The sequence below is a fragment of the Sparus aurata genome, chromosome 5 (assembly GCF_900880675.1).
Source record: "Sparus aurata chromosome 5, fSpaAur1.1, whole genome shotgun sequence".
Lineage (NCBI taxonomy): Eukaryota > Metazoa > Chordata > Actinopteri > Spariformes > Sparidae > Sparus > Sparus aurata.
In genome coordinates this window covers 19603680-19623358 of record NC_044191.1, presented here as the reverse complement: position 1 = coordinate 19623358, position 19679 = coordinate 19603680, and the positions used below count along the sequence as shown (strand labels likewise).

Sequence of the window (19679 nt, the reverse complement as noted above, 5' to 3'; positions counted from 1 at the left end):
TTATTGCTATCTTTTGATGCCAACATCACAAAAATATATAGCAACAAAGTCAAGTAACCAATATTTGTATTTGTATATTTAAGTATCTATTTATATAGGACCAATCATTAATCCCCCAGGAGAATTGTTTAAATTATTAGTCATCAATTGTCATCTATACCAGATGTTTACGTTTATTTTTAATTGTTTTAATCATTTGTCTAATTTTACGTGGCCACATATGAAACTTATCTATTATTTATGTTAATTTATTTTATGTTTAAATTACAATGACATAAACAAATTAGTAAAACATGAAACGGACTGTAAGCACAAGTGTACAAGTACTGGATCGAGCTGGAAGCACAAGCCCAACGTTTATGCACAGATGGGAGAAAGCAAAAGGAGGTAAGCTAAATGTTCACTGACTGAGGACCTTGACTACATGGCGTTTTCTTCTACACGTCACTGCACACTGACAGTGAGACTGTCCGACGAAAAAAAAAAAAAAAGCGATCGACCTCACGCTGCACTGAAAGGCGAACCCGTGTCGCACTCGTACACAATTAATTGCAAATGACACGTTTACATTTAATTTCCTACTTCTTCAATGCAACGTTAGGAAAACATTGACATATTTTAATGTTACTGTGTATTTACCTTTATTTTGGCATACAAAGTCGGGTGGTTGTCCCGCAGGTGGTGAAACATATTAGATGTGTTTCCTCCTGTGACTGCAATGATTTACATGCTGGCAAGCCGTCCTCTTAAACGACACCCTGGTCGTTCTTCCTGTATCCAAAATATTCCCACACGGCTGATTTAACACGTTTGGTCGGGTACGGGTACAGGTACGCTTCTCTTCTGCAACTTGCAGGGACCAAAACAAAGCAACACACGTGGGCGCGGCAACCGGCGGCAACACTTCGGTGTTGCGTAACTTTGTTTTTGTTCCGTTTGAGTTGCCCTTAACTTTGGTTCCGGCATAATATTTTCTGACGGTATTCAGGAAACGTTACGATCAATTAATCGTAGCGCTTAATACCGCAATTAATTGTGAAATCGAGTAATCGTGATATCCCTACCCCCTTGTTTTCACTATTTTGGATTAGCCCAACCCACTACAGACAAACAGATTGAAGAACGTACTAGAAGGCCTAGGTCCGGTGGTTTGTTAAATATTTATTTATTTTTAAGTGTTTCATTCAAAGTCATTGCTATTCTAGCATGTCAAAGACATCAGCAGTGTGGCAGCATTTTATAAAAATAGAAAATGGAAAAAAAAGTCGAATGCAAACAACAGTTTGTATATCACAGCTCGACTACAAACATGGCATATCACCTAAATATGGTAAGCTGACTTGTCTGCGTTAGGTTGCTCCGTCCATTTTAAGTACATGAACATATCAGAATTGGCACATTTCAATGTTTAAGTCTGCAACGGCAGCATCCGAGGACACGCACACAGCGAAATTATAGTGTCCGTCAATTAATATTTCGTTTTCTTTTCCGCTTTTTCCGTGAGGGTTGCGGGATGTTGCCGCTTTTTATCCCCCTGAGGGGGTTGCGGGGCTTACTGGGGCCAAATCCAGTTCTACTCATGGGCGAAGGCCAGGGTACACCCTGAATGAGTCGCCAGCTCATTGCAGGACCCTTACTGATGGCAGTAGCTGCCCCACAGGGTGCCAACTGCACATCAGGAGCAATTCTGGGGTTCATTATCTTGCTCAAGGATACTTCGGCATGTAGCTCAGTCCCACCCCAGGGGAGCCGGGGATTCGAACCAGCGACATTCCAATCACTGATCTACCAGCTCTACCCACTGAGCTACATCCACCCCGGGTCAATTAATGTAACATGACAAAAACAATTGTCTAAATATTCCTCAACAGTTCTTGTGCTGATATCACTAGTTGACATAGTACATTTTCGGAAATCATGGGCTATGATATTGCGCAGATGCACGTGATGCAAAACCGACAGACTCGAGTTTGTTTATTAATTTATTCATTTTGATTAATTAATTTCAGTGCAAAATAATTGGGTCAAAAACGATTTAATCTAAAGCAAATAGACTACTAAGCAAATAGATTCAACAAACCCCCCCCCCCCCCCCCAGATTTGTAGATTTTTAGTCGAAATTACACGGCTTCGGTCGACCAAGAATTTCTTTGGTTGCAGCCCTACTCTTTTCTGCTTGGCTGTATATTGTTTACCGCTCTTTTTTTAAATATATCTGATACCTCTAAATAGGGATGCACCGATCCAACTTTTTCAGTCCCGATATCTGAAGCCTGGGATTTGTGTATCTGTATTTGTGATACCCGATACCGATCCGATACCAATGTAGAATTAATTATAAACTGTATATCAGTCTCGGAAAAAAAATACTTTGCTTGATGGAAGAGAGCTCCTTGGCTCTAAGTATTTCAGTAGGCGATGGATTCCCTCATCTTCAACAGCTGACATTGGTTGAGCATCTAAAGCAATGAATTCTAAAACTTTGTGTTATTGCCAATGGTTTCAAGCTTTCCGTTGGAAACTTTTCACGTCGTTGAAGTGCATCTGCCAAAGTTAGTTTCTAGGCTGTACCGTCTCCTGCTCCTTCAGTTTCATTGAGCTGCAGGAATTCGGTGTGCTCCTTAGCATAGTGTTTTTGGATGTGCTTGATTAAATTGGTAGTACTGTATTTTGCAGTACTACCACCACCCCTTGAAATATTTACTTTGCAGACATTGCAAACAGCCGTCAAATCAGTTGGTGTGGCAAGCGTGAACAGTTAACTCTACTCTTCCAGCAACGCAGATTGTGCTGTGACGGAGGGTTAAAAAAAAAAATGGATCGGCCTGTGGATCTGTTAATTTTTCCAATCCCCGTTCCAGCTGTTTTGTCAATATCAGGGCCGATATCTAATCCTAACATTGGATCGGTGCACCCCTTCCTCTAAATGCATGTAGCATATCAATGTATAAACAGCCACAATTTGCAGATGAGTCATTTCTCCTTCTGTTACAGTCGCTAACCAAGCTCCACCCCTTGCCTAAACCAAATGGTATTGCCTGTAGGCGAGAAGGCATCTGACATGGACAATCTAATGTTGTGTGCGACATATATAGAGGTCAACTCGTGAAAATGTCCAGACCTGATTCTCCAGGCATTGTCTGGAGAAAATCAGAAAATATGTATCTTTTGTGAAACTTGAACCAGTGAATTCGGGCATTTGGCTTAAAAATTGCAACAGTTTGCATGCTGCCTCCCATTGGATTGAGTTACTGTGCAAAACATGAGGAGTGCTTTGCCAATGTTTGTACCGTGAGGAATTTCAGTCAGCTGTTTAGACGGGTAACACCATCAGGTGGCTGTGAGCATTGAGCCAGGTGTGTGGTCTCACTGCCAGGCATAGCTGATTCACCTGTGATTATAAAAGGTGGAAAAGCAGCAAACCATCACTTAATAAATAAACTAGGGCTGCAAGTAACAATTGTTTTGTATTATCAGTGAATCTGCCAATTATTCTCTCAAATGATCCTTTGGTCTTCTCACAGATTGTAGGAAAGCAGCAAAAATGTTAATTTTGTGCAAGAAACCTCAAACCAAGACATCGTCTCATGCCCTGTTTTGTCAGACAAACAGTCTTACCCTGAAAATATTTCCAGAGATATAAAATGGAAAAAGGAGGCAATTTCACATTCTAGGAGCTGGAGCCAGTGAACATTTGGCATTTTTGCTTGATGAATGGTTGTATAGTTAGTAAATTTATAAAATGTGTTGTTTAATGAATGTCTAATTCTTTCAGAACTAGTGATGAAATTTAAAAGGATAATTTGAAATACAACTGGTGCACAATCCTGTATATGCAAACTAAATGACACTCTTATTCTTTAAAAGAATAGAGAAATAATTTGCCAAATTGCATTCATGTTCATACAGCTGGAGACGACAAAGCATTGTGAAGACTGTCTGCTTGAGAGTTTACATTCTGCATTAGAAAAAATTGGTGGGGGTTGTACCATTGACTGTTCTAAAAACAATCTGAAGATATATTTGTGCCAAAATGGCTCTGCCCTGGATCAGACATTGGCTTTGATGAGTAAGTCTTGTAGCTTCTCTCTACATAAGGGTCTCTTCTGCTGTAGAACAGTTACATGGCAAACTGTTCCCTCCCCCACACACACACACACACACACACACACACACACACACACACACACACATTCCTCTCACACAAGTGGAAAGGAAGGTCACTCATATTTCCCTTGCAGAAGGCAGGCACACTTGTGTTTACATTTTAGTCCCTACACCCCCATCACTATAGCAACTAATTTTCTTATTTTGTCATACTATGTGGGTGTTTTTCAGTCAATTCTGTTGTTTGTAATGTGCAGAAATATCCTCACTGTTGGCTAGATGTAAATGATGAAGCTTGAGGACTTATGTAAACCATAATATTGCATTTGTTTTTTATGTGAAGTACCGCTTCATTGGGCAATATCAGGTTTGTGTTGGCACCAAATGGCAGCAAGTTGCAGCAATTTAAGACCAGATGACTTAGAAATCGAAAAAATCTTGGAAGCTGACGGCATTAATTTGCATTTCTTGGCAGTAGGTGTTGAGCTGGACTTGGTTTTGATGTGTCAGTTCCTGTGCACTGAAGATGTCTGGCCAGTTTGTGCACCCAGCCTGACCATAAATTGTATTGTTTGTGACAGCATTCAAAATAGGTAGACTGACTTTCTATTACATTAAAACTTAAATGTGCTTTCCTTGCAATGTCATATAAAAGAAGTAAAAACATATGCATATGTTTGAGTAACATCACTTGAAGGCAACACCAACATTGGGACTTTTTTAAATTCCCTTTACTGGGATTAAAAGTATTCAGATGACAGATTTTTGGAGATGAAGTTGGTGGGTAAAATGCAGGTTAAAATACCTCAGGATGACTGAGCATTAAGAAGTCTGAACATTAAGCTAGTGAAAAGAGTCAGTAATTCAACAGAGGACATGTCTGTACCTGGAATAGTGTGGAGGAGGTGTATCACAGGCCAGGCCAAGATTTCAGAATGGAATAGAACAATTAGTCGACTGGGTGTAGGCACACACAGACAATCAGTCTGACCTTTTTACAAATGTGAGACAGTCAGTGCGTTTACATGCACAGCTTAGTCAGATTAGCCATAGTTCGACTATGCTGCTCAATCGGACAACTGCAATTATCCGAGTATACATGCCAGTGAGAAAATCGAATTACTTGCCGAAAGCATGTCATACCCCGGTACGCTAGGTGGTGCTGTACCCATTTTAACTAGTGTTAACGGCGCACCTCCGGCTGACCGCTTTACGTCACCAGCTGCCTCGGCATTCAAGAAAGATGGCGTACGAAGAGCGAGACGAAGCTACATCTTTGTACACTTCGTATATGGTGTACATGATAATTACACAAACTAGGTGCACTCTGGCACTCTTTCTTGCGGTGATTTCGGAGGAAAGCCGCTGCCGCCGCCGTCCGTCTACTTTCGGCTCACGGCCCCGGGGAAAAATCTCGCGCCTGCGCAGAACGCAAGATCCGATCCGATCCGCTGGAAACTTATACATGCAGGAGTAATGCGACTTTCAATCGAATAATCTACGTGGTGTAATTCGACTATGAGAAATCCGATCCGGTCCGATTTTAGTCAGACAAAGGTGTATACATGCATCTTAAAAATCCGATCATAGTCAGACTAACGCAGTAATTCGGTTTTCTTGAGTGTCATGTAAACGCACTGAGTGACTCAGTTTTTATTGCATTTTGCATTAATTTGAAAGACAGAATTTTGTTGTACAATAACTTAATCATCAAATTTTAATTCAATACCATCTTGTCATTGTCCTGTACTAACATCAAACATGCACCTAAACGTGACAGCTGCTAAAAACCTGCTTTTTAAGCATATTGTTACCAAGGAGAAACAATTAAAAGCATGTGGAGTAAACAAAAATCCAATACTCTCAAAAGATGGTAGACATCTTACCACATAATTGTTGTGAAAATGTGTGGTAACTCTGTATTTCTCCTTTGGCTTTTCTTTTGTGCATGCATCTTGACCCTAGCCTTGCAAAGTATTGGCTGGCAGTGTCGAGAGCTGACCATGAACAGGCAAGAGGCCGTTTGTCTCAAATTGCCTTCAAAATCCTCAATACGAACACACATATTCTAAATGCGCTACTTAAAAGTCCGAAGAATGTAGGGCTGGGACGACGCGTCGACGTAATCGACGACATAAATTTGTCGACTTGAATAATTTGCGTCGACACGTCGTCCCAAACAGGAAGTGGTAGTTCTGCGGAGGCTGAGAATAGCCTCTCTCACACAGAGACGCTGCATTAATGCCGCAGTGGCGGTTCGTCAATTCTCTGTTATTGGTCATTCACACAGAGCGAAGCACCGCTGGAATAAAGACGAACCGCCATGTAATTCACACAGAAAGCTGTGCTGCCGCTCCTAAAGAGACGTGACGGTACACGTCATGATGATGACGTCGGGGTGTTTCCCAGGTGTTTCCCCTGTCGATTTAAACCCGCGGACCATTTATAATGTGTAGTGATTAAGAACCAGGCCCCCTGAACATCCTGGAAGGTGAAAGAGTTACGTTTTTCGTGCTAAATTACATTATTACATAATCACCATCAGTAAACAGGTCGATGCGTGACTCTGTCACTTGAGGGGACAGAGGCTGTTTTCTGGGGGAAAGTTCACTAAAGTCTTGGTCGGGAGGGCTGACCATCGTGGTGATTTCTATCAACACAACCACTTGAGTGAGTTAAAGGTTTTTGCCGGTGACAGACTGTTTTTCGGGCAGAAATGTGACAAAGAGTTGGTAGGACAGGCGGGAGGACAGACACTGCTCCACCTACAAATTAATCGTTAGAATAGTCGACTAATCGAAAAAATTATCGCTAGATTAACCGTTTGAAAAATAATCGTTTGGGACAGCTCTAGAAGAATGTTTCTAAAAAACAAATAATATCAAGAAATTCCATGTTTCTTAAATGTAAAAAGGTCAGTTGTTGACCTGCAAGGCTTTGCAGCTGGACCAATCAAGGATCATCTCTGAAGTCAGCTGGGCTGCTGGTCATCGTACTAAACTGATGGCTGTTGTGGGTCAGGTATCTGCTAATAAGTAGCTCTTGTGTAAAGCAACATCGTCTGTGGCTGGGACCTTTGTTTCACTCCTACATTCCTTACTTTATCTAACAGCTACAGCAGAAGCCTCGCTGTTTTCTGCTCCATGCTGTATCAGATTAATATTTTCCATGTAAAGATACTGCTAATGCAACCAAACATTTCCTGCAGTTACTACTTCATATTAAAAACTTTCCACTGGAAAACCACAGGATGGAATGGCATTTGACACCAAGGTCAGCTCTTGACAGCTACTATTCAAAAAGACTCTTGTTTTTCCTAATATTTCATAGCAGTGGATCATAAAATATTTCAACGGGTAACAGTGAGAGACGAATCAGCCACACTGAACTGCTGTAGCAGTGGAGCTGCATGTGGCAGGTGCTCACTGCAATTTGTGCATACCAACAAACCTCCAAAATCTTATCAAGCTTAGTAACTTTTGTTTAGTTTTGTTATGGGTTTGTGCTGCAACTGCAACACAGGCTTTTAGCAGCAAGCATGTTTGCACAGCTTGGTGTAATAACAAGCATAAGGAAAGCGGTGTTATTAGCATATATTGCAGAGATACAAGTGCCATCCCAACCCAAAATGTACAGAATGGGAACTAAAGTATCACCCTGTAGATCAGAAGTATTTAAAAATGTTTTTAATGGCTTTACTCATTTTCAATAAATACATACAAATAAACATTATTAGTATAGTATATAGTATTTTGCTCTTTTTGATAAAAGTGTCTAATAGTTTGCTTTAATGTGATTTTATTTTTTTTCATTATCCAGCTCTGCCTATGACCGAGACAACAAGATACGTGTGGCCATTAAGAAGATCAGCCCCTTTGAGCACCAGACATACTGCCAACGTACCCTGAGAGAGATCAAAATCCTTCTGCGCTTCAAACATGAGAACATCATCGGAATAAACGACATCATCCGCACACCAACCATTGACCAGATGAAAGACGTGTATCCTTTCACACAATTCTCATGATTTGTTGATGTCTGAAATGTCAAGATATGCTCCAATCATAGACTGTGTAAATAGTGGCCAGCGCATCCAGCTTTGAAGAGTGAAGCTTACGTACATCTCTTAAACATATATGCTTTCTAATGGCCAGCAGGGGGTGACGCCACTGACACCACAAAAAACAAGTCTGGTTGTATTTAAGCTTACTAGTGCATTGCCCGTAGGAAGCATGTATTCCTATAGAAAAGTGGGAGGTTAAGTAGCTTTTTCATGGATGGCCAAATGAGGCTGTGTTTGAAGGTGGGACGTCAGGGATATAATTGGCTGTTTTTGACTACTTTTGATTATACCATTATATTTCACCTTAAAAACTATTTACCTTGCCTTACTTGGTGTGATTATTTTTAGCACAACCTCACATGTGTGACTGTACAGTTATTTTTTCATTTTAAGATACTATATTAACACTATGGACCTAAAATCACAAAATAACATAAAATCAGAGTAGAAAAAGTTAGTTTTTTTACTGTGAAAACCACAAATATGTTTAATGAACCAATTGCATTAGTTATAATGCAAATAAAAATTTATGTTTACTAAATTGGTTAGTTATGTGTAACTATTTACATTTAAATGCAGGCAATGCCTCAGGCTCCTCAGCTCATTCCTGCCTGTTCCACATTCAGCCGTCTCCTCCTTGGTTTGCCTCACAACACGACTCCACTACTCACTAAACACACCACACCAAATACTACATAACACACTAACTATACACTCCAAACACGCTATATGTCACAAATCTCTCAACTCTCAAAACTCGCTATATCTGTCGCCGTCTCCAACACATCACTGCTGCTGTCAATCATCCGCCGATGTCCCTCCCACATCTTCTTGTTCCTCAACAACCAAACTTGCTGCTTGGACACTTTCGTGACAGATGCACATTTTTACTGTTTCTTCTTGCACCAGACATAAAGCAAACGTAACGGCAATGTTCGAAAAAGCTTGTTGGACATTATTTACCCTAAATCCAGTTTTGGACGTGCCAGTGCATCCGCTCCGTCAACTCGGTAGGTAACGTTAGGCCGTGTGGGTCGGTTAGCGGCTAGCAGCTAGCCACACACTAACATCCACAGATTCCGATCCCACTTTGTTGACCGCGCGTCTCCGGATCTGCTCAGACCCCAACAGACTCGGTCTGGACTTGTTTAATCTCATTACAATCCACAACAGTCAGTTAAGATGAACAGAACAGAACAGAATGGGACCGAACCGCCGGCAAAATCCCGGTCCAGCTCGCGCTGCTGCAGGTATAAATCCGCTTGTGACAAAAGCGCATTTTTACTGTTTCTTCCTGCACCAGACATAAAGCAAACGTAACGGCAATGTTTGCGAAAAAGCGTGTTGGACATTATTTACCCTAAATCCGGTTTTGGACATGCCAGTGCGTCCGCTCCGTCGACTCGTGGCGGTGGGTCGTGTACACGAACATTCACAGATTCCGATCCCACTTTGTTGTCCGCGCGTCTCCAGATCTCCTTAGACCCGAACAGACTCGTTTAATGTCATTAATCCACAACAGTCAGTTTAGATGCACAGAACGGAACCGAACCGCCGGCAAAATCCCGGTCCAGCTCGCGCCGCTGCAGGTATAAATCTGCTTGTTTTTTAAGGTATGTCATGGGCTTGAGCTCTGCAGTGGTTGGCTCTGGTGCGCACGTGACTGTGGTGGCTCCGGTGGACAATGCTTGCAGAATTTGTAAAGCATTTATGAAATAATTTATTCACGCTATCATTGCAGTCCAAGCAAATGCTTAGTTGCACATCACTGAACCACGCAGCAGCCATGTTGAAAGTCTCAGGTCAGTCTGATCCTGATCCGCAGAGATATTTGAGGAACACACACACACACACACACACACAGACACACAGACAGACAGAGATTTCTCGCTTTTATAGAGGGATGAAACCTATACCCTAGTTCTCACTTGATTTATAACCATTTCCTTAGCAGTTTATACTCTCAATCCCTGGTTTCAGTATTCTTTAGTACAGCATGATGTTTATTTTGCAAACTGTGGTCCCTTTTACAGTAAAAAATAAAATAAATGAAAAATAAAAACAGGGTATGCTTCAGGGGTCGGCTACTATGTGATTGACAAGTCACTACCACATCGTGTCCTCGATTTCTCAGTTAGATCCAATCAGGAAATCCTCTGTAGGTCCACCCTCTCATTCAAATATGGTCACTGAGGGCTCCAAAAAAAAACACAATGGTGAAGGCCGTAATGCAAAACTCCAAGCGTGAAAACAGTGGCCGGCATACCAGTGGGTGTTGACAGTGTAGGTTTACACTTGGTTCTAATACATTTTTTGTTGCTTCAGGTTGGGCTTTAACTGTATTAATATGCTTTTTCCTGCTTTTATGGTTTATGACATTTAAAATTACTTCTTTGTGTTAACAGTGAAGCCGCTCTTGCACTCCAGCGTTTGTTGTTGAAGAGGGGGGGTTCAGTTATATTATATTACATAATAGCCACCTGTCACTATATATTTGGCAGAGTGGCCATTCATTGTAGCCCAGCAGCAACAGTAGCAAACTGGTCGAGTCCATAGTTACTGTTTAATAATGCAGTGTGTAGTTTAACACACTCTGAGCTGATTAGCCGTGGGTTTAAGTCAGTCACACTCAGTATTTTCTGCTTGCCAGTTAACATGAGCATTCACCAAAACAACAAACAATAAACTCTTCCAGATAAAATATCTGTCCTATGCAGAAATTGCCTTTCTTTCACCAAGTGATGTAGGCCCACAGGGATGAAGACGGCTTCAGTATGTTATATTCAGCTCATTTAACCACCCTGACACCTCAGGGATTTGACAGCATTACGCAGTTGACCGAAAATACAAGTCATGTCAGCAGTCTGACTATCTTTCTGCCGTCCTGCTGTAACACCAAAATCAAGATAACAGCTTAATGAGGCAAGGTTTTTGGTTTTCTGCAATGCCAACAAAATCCATTTTAACTGTCCCTGTAAAACTTGGATATAGTTTGAATACTATTGCTGGGTAGTAAAGATGAATGGAAAATTATGTATTATGACTTTGTTGTACTTATGGGGTAGGCTACAGCAGCTTGAATGAAGGAAAGAAAAAAATCACACATACTGGTACAACTAAAATCCAGTTGGTCAGAGAGTTTTAGGTATTTCACTTGCTTGCTTGATATGCAAATAAACATATAGATATATTGGACAAATGGACTCAATGTTTTTCCACAAAGAAAGAAATGTCTTTATTTGCAAACGTAACAAGAAGAACCAAATAGTTACGCCTTTGTTGTAGACAGTGACAGTTGGACTTCGAAACTGACAGGCTGGTACATTAATGCTGCGACCAACAGAGGAAAGAAACCCCATAATACATAGCATGTAATTTACATGTAAGCGTGAATGATTTTGCCAAAGTAGTTTTGTTAGTTCTTTAATTTGCCCTTAATGCAACAGCTCTCGAAATTGCACAATTTGTTAAGTGAATCTGGGGATATTGCTAATTAAAACAGTGAGTGTTGTTCACAAACATCTGCTGCGAATATTTGGTGGGATAAGAGAGGCCACATGTCTTATTTGCGATGAAGTGAGCCAAATTGAAATCAGACAGCATGTAATATACCTGTTTTTGTGGCCTCTTTGTTTTGCGGAGGGCAATGACTCGTGGACTGGACAAATATATGTATGTTTAAGAGTGTGTTTATATTATGAGCATCGAAACATAATATTACAGTAGAAGTTTCTTTAACGTGGCACTGTGCAGATATATTGTGCAGGATCTCATGGAGACAGACCTGTACAAGCTCCTGAAGACTCAACACCTGAGCAACGACCATATCTGCTACTTCCTCTACCAGATCCTACGAGGGCTCAAGTACATCCACTCTGCCAACGTCCTGCATCGCGACCTGAAGCCTTCCAACCTCCTGCTTAACACCACCTGTGATCTCAAGGTAGTGTCTTTAAGTGAACTTTAACACTACAACATTTTGTTTCATATTTCATTATGGGTTATTATTTTCACAAAATTTTCTCACTAAATTAAAATTTTCATCAGTGTGGTCTCTTATATCTAAATTTTTCATACTTTTAAGCTTAATTTTAGTGTCCAATGAAGGTAAAGCTGGTGGAAACACTGGCATACTGTCTAGTCTGACAATAGTTGAACATCTCTATGGTGACAGCCGTTAACGATGAATATATTCATCATTCTGGAGCTCCAAAGTCACTGACCTCATGAAACACATTTTTGGCAACAATTTATGTAATTATGATAAATCTGACCCAAAGGTCTAATAGGATATAATGATAAAGTTATAACATTGTATATCTAAAACGTCAAAAGTCAGCTTCATTGTGACATCATAATATTCTGCAAAATGTTTCCATTATTTAACGCTATTGCTTAGGAAAAGCAACTTGGTGTGAAGGCAGAAAACTGCAAGGTGGCAATTCTAGTATCCAACACTTGATTCTGATTCTGCAGTCTTTCTTTGTCTGGTCACTCCTCTTTCTGCAGATCTGTGATTTTGGTTTGGCTCGCGTGGCTGATCCTGACCACGATCACACTGGCTTCCTAACGGAGTATGTAGCCACTCGTTGGTACCGAGCACCTGAGATCATGCTCAACTCCAAGGTGAGTGTCCTTACCTGCTGTGAAGTGTTGATATGAATGCTGTCAGGGATAAAAGGATGATTTAAATACTTTTGTGGATTTTTTTTTCCACTTAAGTGTTCTTTTATTTTGAGAGTGCTTACTGTTAAGTTATTGCCTTGCAGGAAATTATATCACATCGACTTGAGATATACTGGATTCGTGACTGTGTCTTTGTGCCCCTCATTCTCAGGGCTATACCAAGTCCATAGACATCTGGTCAGTGGGTTGCATCCTGGCTGAGATGTTGTCCAACAGACCAATTTTTCCAGGGAAGCACTACTTGGATCAGCTTAACCACATATTGGGTAATGATTGTCTTTCTTGCTGCTATAATATTGTGGTTAAGACAATTACTGATCTCAGCAAGTGGTCAGCATTTTCATGTGAAAATGCGTGATGAAGGTTCTCAGCCATCCAGGTCACAGCAATTCTAAGTGCTGTATTGTAGGTAACTAGACTTGTTTCAGTTTCTTGAAGATGTTTCACCCTTTCAACCAAGAGGCTTCTTCAGTTCGAACTGACTGGAGGGAAGTTGCAGGCTTTTGAACTATGTGTAGGAGTGTCCTTACAGAGTGGTTAAGGACACCTGTGAGCTCTGAGTTTCAGAGTCATGAGGACCATTTCTGTTGCAAGGTCCGTAGATGCTGTAGCTGTCAATATGCATTTATCAGATCACATTTTTTGTGTCTTGGTGTTAGACTACATGTTAACTCTCCTTTCTGTCATATTGTTGTTGGTTCACACTATTGTTATTTTTCTCAAGAAACCCCCCACCTGACTGAAAACTTGAAGCAGGGGCTGTGTGAAGTAGTAGTGCATTTCATGTAGTCGTGCACTCGCTAACAGTCATACATAGAATCGGAGAGTTATTCGTCTTTATAATCTTTTCCTCAGGGATCCTCGGTTCTCCCTCTCAGGAGGATCTCAACTGCATCATCAACGTCAAGGCCAGGAACTATCTTTTGTCACTTCCTTTGCGCTGCAAAGTGCCGTGGAACCGCCTTTTCCCCAACGCTGATCCCAAAGGTCAGAATATCCTTTTGTTAGAGGCACAGTTGGCTCAGGGACAAAACATAGGGACTAATAAGTGAAGAAAAGCTCTCAATTTTAATTTCTGAACTAGTAAAGTCTTGCAAAATGTGACAAGTCCAAAACTGAGTCTCATAGTTTTCTACCTGTAAATAATCCAAAAAGCATGTAGGGTGTGATGGTACCCTCTAGTGGACAAGCTAGCTCACTGTTGTTTTACAATCCTTAATTAACGCCTTCTTTGCCCTGTTAAATGTTCTCATCCTTGTGCTGCAGCTCTGGACCTGTTGGACAAGATGTTGACCTTTAACCCTCACAAGAGGATCGAGGTGGAGGCGGCCCTGGCGCACCCCTACCTGGAGCAATATTACGACCCAACAGATGAGGTGAGACATTCTTCATAGGCTGTTCTGCGTCAGACTGGTGAACAGGCTGGTGCACTAGCATTAGCTGCTTTGTTACATCAACATATCCTCTCTGCTTTGTCATGTAGCCTGTTGCTGAGGCCCCATTCAAGTTTGACATGGAGCTGGATGACCTACCCAAAGAGACACTGAAGGAGCTCATCTTTGATGAAACTGCACGTTTCCAGCGTGCCTTTAGGTCCTAACATTTCACATAGGTAAGTCCACGTCACTGAAGTCCAGCGTAGAACTTCAAAGAACAGCAACATAAATGCAGAGAGAGACGTGTTTAGAAGTACAGGTACAAAACGATATTACCAACAGCTGCATTGAAATCTTGAAACAACCAACTTTTCATGGTGAAAAAGTTCAGGGTGATCCTCATCGCAGTCAGATGTTCCCGCCTCCGCTGTTTTGAAAATGCGGTACAGTTGAGTGTCGGTCGTGAAAGCTGCTTTAAACTGTGAGTGAGTGTGCTGATTCATTCGTGCTAAATTTAACGGCTCACTGCTCAAGAGTTGAAGTAAAGACCTCACAGAGTACACTATAATATAGCTTTAAATTTTGCTTTTGTACAGTGTGCATTAGAGGTTCTTCACCAGGATAAAACCACTCTAAACGCCTTCGATCTGAACTGGCACTTCACCAAGCATAATTCTGCTATACTGCTCTTAGTTTGCGTCCAAAGCAAATTCTTAAATGGTCTTACATTTTGTGCTTCATGTTCAGATATAGGGTGTATCTTGGTCTCTGGAGGCAAGACTGGTATCTAACACTTATTTTTGCCGAATGCAAGGACAGAATGTCAGTATACTTGTGCCTCTTTTATTAATTAAAAAAAAACTAAAATGGAATCGTGCAAGAGGAGATAACGTGATCATTTCCCATACTAATGGCATTCCTCAGATGTGGTGTCTTTTCTCCCCTGATCTCTGCCAACCACCAGCTGCTCCTTCACAGGCCTCTTGCTGTGATAATAATTATCAGGGATACATTTTATAGCCTATCATCCACTTTGTGTTGGAAAACGTAATTGCTGTGTTTCCTCTCTGCAGCATTTTGATGCGTAACATGAGTGTACTGAAAAGGAACAGAGTGTGACATGTCCTAAATTAGAGCAGCTGAAAGCACATCGCTGCTCTCTCTGCAGCAGCAACAGTTAAAATGTGTTGTCACAACTTACTTTAGGCACCTAATATAATAAATTATTATTGTGATTGTGCAGTAAGAACCTTAGAGATGGTGACGTTTAAGTCATGCAACCACAGTGTAGTCTGTTTATAGTCAACATGATCTTTTTACTAAATGCGATTTAATTTATGCATCATAGCTATAGGTGAAATAACTGTAGCTGTTGTAGTAATTATAAGCATCAGAGTGATACAGATGATGTGTATCTGTTAGCTAATTATGTAAAGAGGAAAACAAATGTCACTGTTTCTTCTCCCCCCAGATGACTCTGTGAACTGGCTTCTGCGTTGCCACTGCTCCTACCCGCCTCCACACTGTTGCTGTGATGGTTTTTTTTATTTCTGCGTTTTATTTTCCTCTCCTGTTGTCCACATCACCTGGATTCCTTGGGTCTCACTCGTCAAGTCCACTTTGCTCAGGAATGGCATCAGGAATCAATCAATCAGTCAATCAATCAGTCAATCAATCATCATCTCTTTCACTTTCTATTTCTCATTTCTCTCTCTCTCGCTCGCTCTCTTTTGCTTTCTCTGATGTTAGGGAGGGTCAGGGGGTCACGTCACAGCTTACAGTTTGGGGGTGATTTTGTGTTTTTAAGCCAAGACAAACACATTCTTTGTGTGTCTCAAAAGGCGTTTTGCTCTGGCTATTCCCTTTCAAGACCTTTTTATTTCAAGCTGAATGACAGTGACAGACTAGCTGTTGTGTTTTGGTGCAGCACTCGTGGTCATAACTCTGCCTACATTGCACAGATGACGGTAGATTACTTATACGAATCATCCATCATACAGAAGGTCTTTTGAATTTTCTAACCTTTGTCGCACTGTTATAAGGGATACCTTGATCTCTATCTTTATCTTTTTTCTCTCTATTATCTCTGTTGGGGGGGGGGGGGGAGAGAACCTGAATTAAATCAACTGATTTATGCAATGAAATCACATTATTGGCCAGAGACTTTGTGGGCCACAAGCCATTACTTGGTGTTGAGGATCAATATTTTAACAAAGACCTTGTATTTTAATCCTTAGGGGACACATATATATATATATATATATATATATATATATATATATATATATATATATATATATATATATATATATATATATATATATATATATATATATATATATATATATATATATATATATATATATATATATATATATATATATATATATATATATATATATACACACACACCTACCTAAGACTCTTAAGATATTTTAATGGGAGGGGTGATGATAGAAGGTGAATCGAAATTTAGAACCTCTTTCCTGAAAACAAAAACAATGCCCATTTACATGTCTCATTGGCTTCAGTAAGATGTCAGGTTGTTTCAGGTGCTTTGAAAGGTTTCACCATCAATTTCTGCCTTAGCCATGAGAACCTAAAGGAAAAGTCTGTTTATTTCATACAAGTCTGTATGTACAGAATGATGTTTTTCATATTGGGAAAAATTAATTGCATCAGGACAAGAATTCCCTTATCACACAGAACCTGTTTGGTCTGGAGGAAGTGTTGTCGTGCCTCCCTATTTGTCCCGTTTTCGTGTTTCCCTTTCCCCTTTTTCAGTCTCTGTCAATCTCTCTCTCGCCTTGTTAGAATAATACTGTGCCCTTTGCATGACTGTTATAAGCTCTGTATACAAAGACGACTATGTTAAGTGCCACACAGGCCGGGCAGATCCGACGGGAGAGCGCCCAGGCTCTTTCTGTTCCACCTTTTGTGGTATGTCACACTTCCCAATCACATGGTGCTTTTTGTCCTGTTTCTTTCTTTTGCTTCAGCACTCTCTTTGTACACATTTCGATCTCCTCTTTTTAGCCGCACTCCATCTGCATGCTGAGAAGTCTTGTTGTGGTTGCAAGGACAATAACCATATTTCTGTATTTATATCACAAAAAACACCAAACATGATGTTTCCTGAACCTGAGAAGTGGGATCCAGGTGTGAAACAGTTGAAATAATACTCAAATGTAAAATATCATGTTTTACACGTCATCCTTCGGAAAGTTTTCGTTTTTATTGTTTTGCTTTAAATTGCACATTTTCACGTTGATAACAGTTGGCATTGCCAGTACAAGCTGACAACTGCAGTATAAGTACCATATTTTCACTTCTTGTCAGTAACTGCTGATTAAAGACTGTTGAATTTTAAGAAATGTATCTCAAACGAAAGGAATTATGACTTTAAAGATTATATATGTGGAAAAAACAAATAAGCCAGAAGCACTGAGGCTTTATCAACCAACCGTCTCACTTCATTTCAGTATCACTGCAGCATCTAATGGCTGTCATTTAAGTTTGTTTACAAGTGGACCTCAAATGCATTCAGTTTCATGGTACACCTAGCCTTTTTTTGGTGGTTACAGAACTGAAACTTCGTAAAAGAAAAGCTCATTTGGCAATATGTGAATGACCTAATGAATGAAACAAAGTAGTATTCTTTACGACACTAAAGAATCTCAAAGTAGATTAAAGACAAAATCTACCTGAATGGATTCCTCAAGAATCTCTCCGCTGGCACTTAAATTAGGAAATTAGAGATTTAAATCCGCAATAAGACAATTTCGGAACTATCGAGCTACTTCGGCTGATTTTATTAATTTGTTCCAGTGACGACAACGATGCATGTAGTCTGTGACTAAAGTATTGGGCGAGCTGTAAACTCATGAATTTTGTGTTTCAATCAGAAGATGAACAAAGCTAAACCCAACTCTACATTAGCATACATGTCAACATTTCTGTGAGGGCGGGACTGCTCTGGTCGAATTACATCACAGTGGACAGAGCCTAAGAACCACAGTTTAACTTTGTGTTTGTCTTTTCTTCTGGCTAGTAAATGTTCGACTGACAACGAGCGTAAAAAAGTCGGAGCTAAGAGAGGAGGACGCTAAATGCTCTGCTGAAATGCACTCAAGCCATAATCAGTCAGTCTGTTGCACCTCTGAATGCACCCAACAGTGATGTCACAGTGTGTGGACACACCCTGGAGTACACTTCTACGTCAGAGCAGCCACATTAGAAGTTAAACCACTGGAGATCTTCAACAACAAGACTTTCAGATGTTAAGTTGAGCTTGAAGACTTCAGATTAATCCTTAATCATCCAAGTGAGCTAGCTAACCTGCTAACATAAGATGACAAATGTGTGTTTATGATTTATTCTAGTTATTTTCTGGGTCTGTAAATTCTTCACATTCCTATGAAGTTTTCTGGAAAGAACTATGTTATTTGGTACTTAATACTGGTGGATTTATACGCAATGTTCAATAGAGCAACAACAAACTATTAATTCCACATGTTGTTTAATTATTTTTATGATTGATCGTTCAGTCTAAAACAAAAGAAAAGTTCCCAGATCCTCTTAGATAGCCTTTTTTCATCTCACCAACTGTCCAAAACGGAGAGATGATGAGTTAATGTTACCTTAAATATAAGATTTCTTCAGGTGTGAACATTGTACAAAACATTTTGGACAATCTAAGTACACTACTGGAAAAGACATTCTAATGCAGAAATGTGTATTTTATATCTATAAATGGTGCTGTCCTTCAACACATTTAACCCAATTTAAGAGTCCAAAATGTTGTTTCTGTGTTCATTATTATTACTGCAAAATTACACAGTTCTAAACAGGAAACTTTTAGAGAAATATTAGGAGATAATGGCCCTGTAAAAGACAAGCGTTACCAGAAAAAAGTCATAAAAATTTGTTCATGGAAAAAAAAAAAGATTTGGAATTCCCTTTGCACACATTCAGAAAACTGGTTTTGTTGGTTCATTGACATTTCAAAGCGAAGGTTTATGACCAAAACTCCAATGCAGAAATAACAGTTTTTGCACACAATTTCACTCGAGCAGACGTTTAACATGGGGTAAAGACTCGTCTGTCCTAGTACTCCTCACAACCCCTGTACACACCCGTCTGTCACGCGACTATTAAATGCACTTGCTTCTCCAGTAGTTGGGATGGGACTTGTAATCCGAGGTGCCTGCTGGGACTTGACTTACCTGTAGATAGTCTTTTTTTTGGGGGGGGGGGTAGTTGGAACATTATGGGCACAGGAAACCTTACTGGGATTAGTTGTATAAAAAAAAGAAGCTTCTGCTGAGATCTTTGTGCAACCTGTCTGTTTGTGCCTTTTTTGATAGTCTTGATATCCAAGATTGATGTGCAGCTTATGTTCAGTCGGGAATCCGTTGTAATCGCAGTATACGCTCTTAAAAATGAAC

The 19679-nt window shown here is 40.3% G+C and overlaps 1 protein-coding gene across 1 annotated transcript in view; it reads left to right on the top strand.

Annotated features, from left to right (window-relative positions):
- The window catches only part of mapk1 (mitogen-activated protein kinase 1), a 29678-nt gene extending 13342 nt beyond the window's left edge, over window positions 1-16336 (top strand). Inside the window, exons 2-9 of the mRNA XM_030416637.1 lie at window positions 7927-8109; window positions 11924-12113; window positions 12680-12796; window positions 13008-13122; window positions 13712-13843; window positions 14123-14232; window positions 14340-14468; window positions 15704-16336. Of these exons, the coding sequence (XP_030272497.1) occupies window positions 7927-8109; window positions 11924-12113; window positions 12680-12796; window positions 13008-13122; window positions 13712-13843; window positions 14123-14232; window positions 14340-14456 (964 nt within the window). The 3' untranslated portion in view covers window positions 14457-14468; window positions 15704-16336. The remainder of the gene's footprint in view (window positions 1-7926; window positions 8110-11923; window positions 12114-12679; window positions 12797-13007; window positions 13123-13711; window positions 13844-14122; window positions 14233-14339; window positions 14469-15703) is intronic.
- The last annotated feature ends 3343 nt before the right edge of the window (window positions 16337-19679 follow it).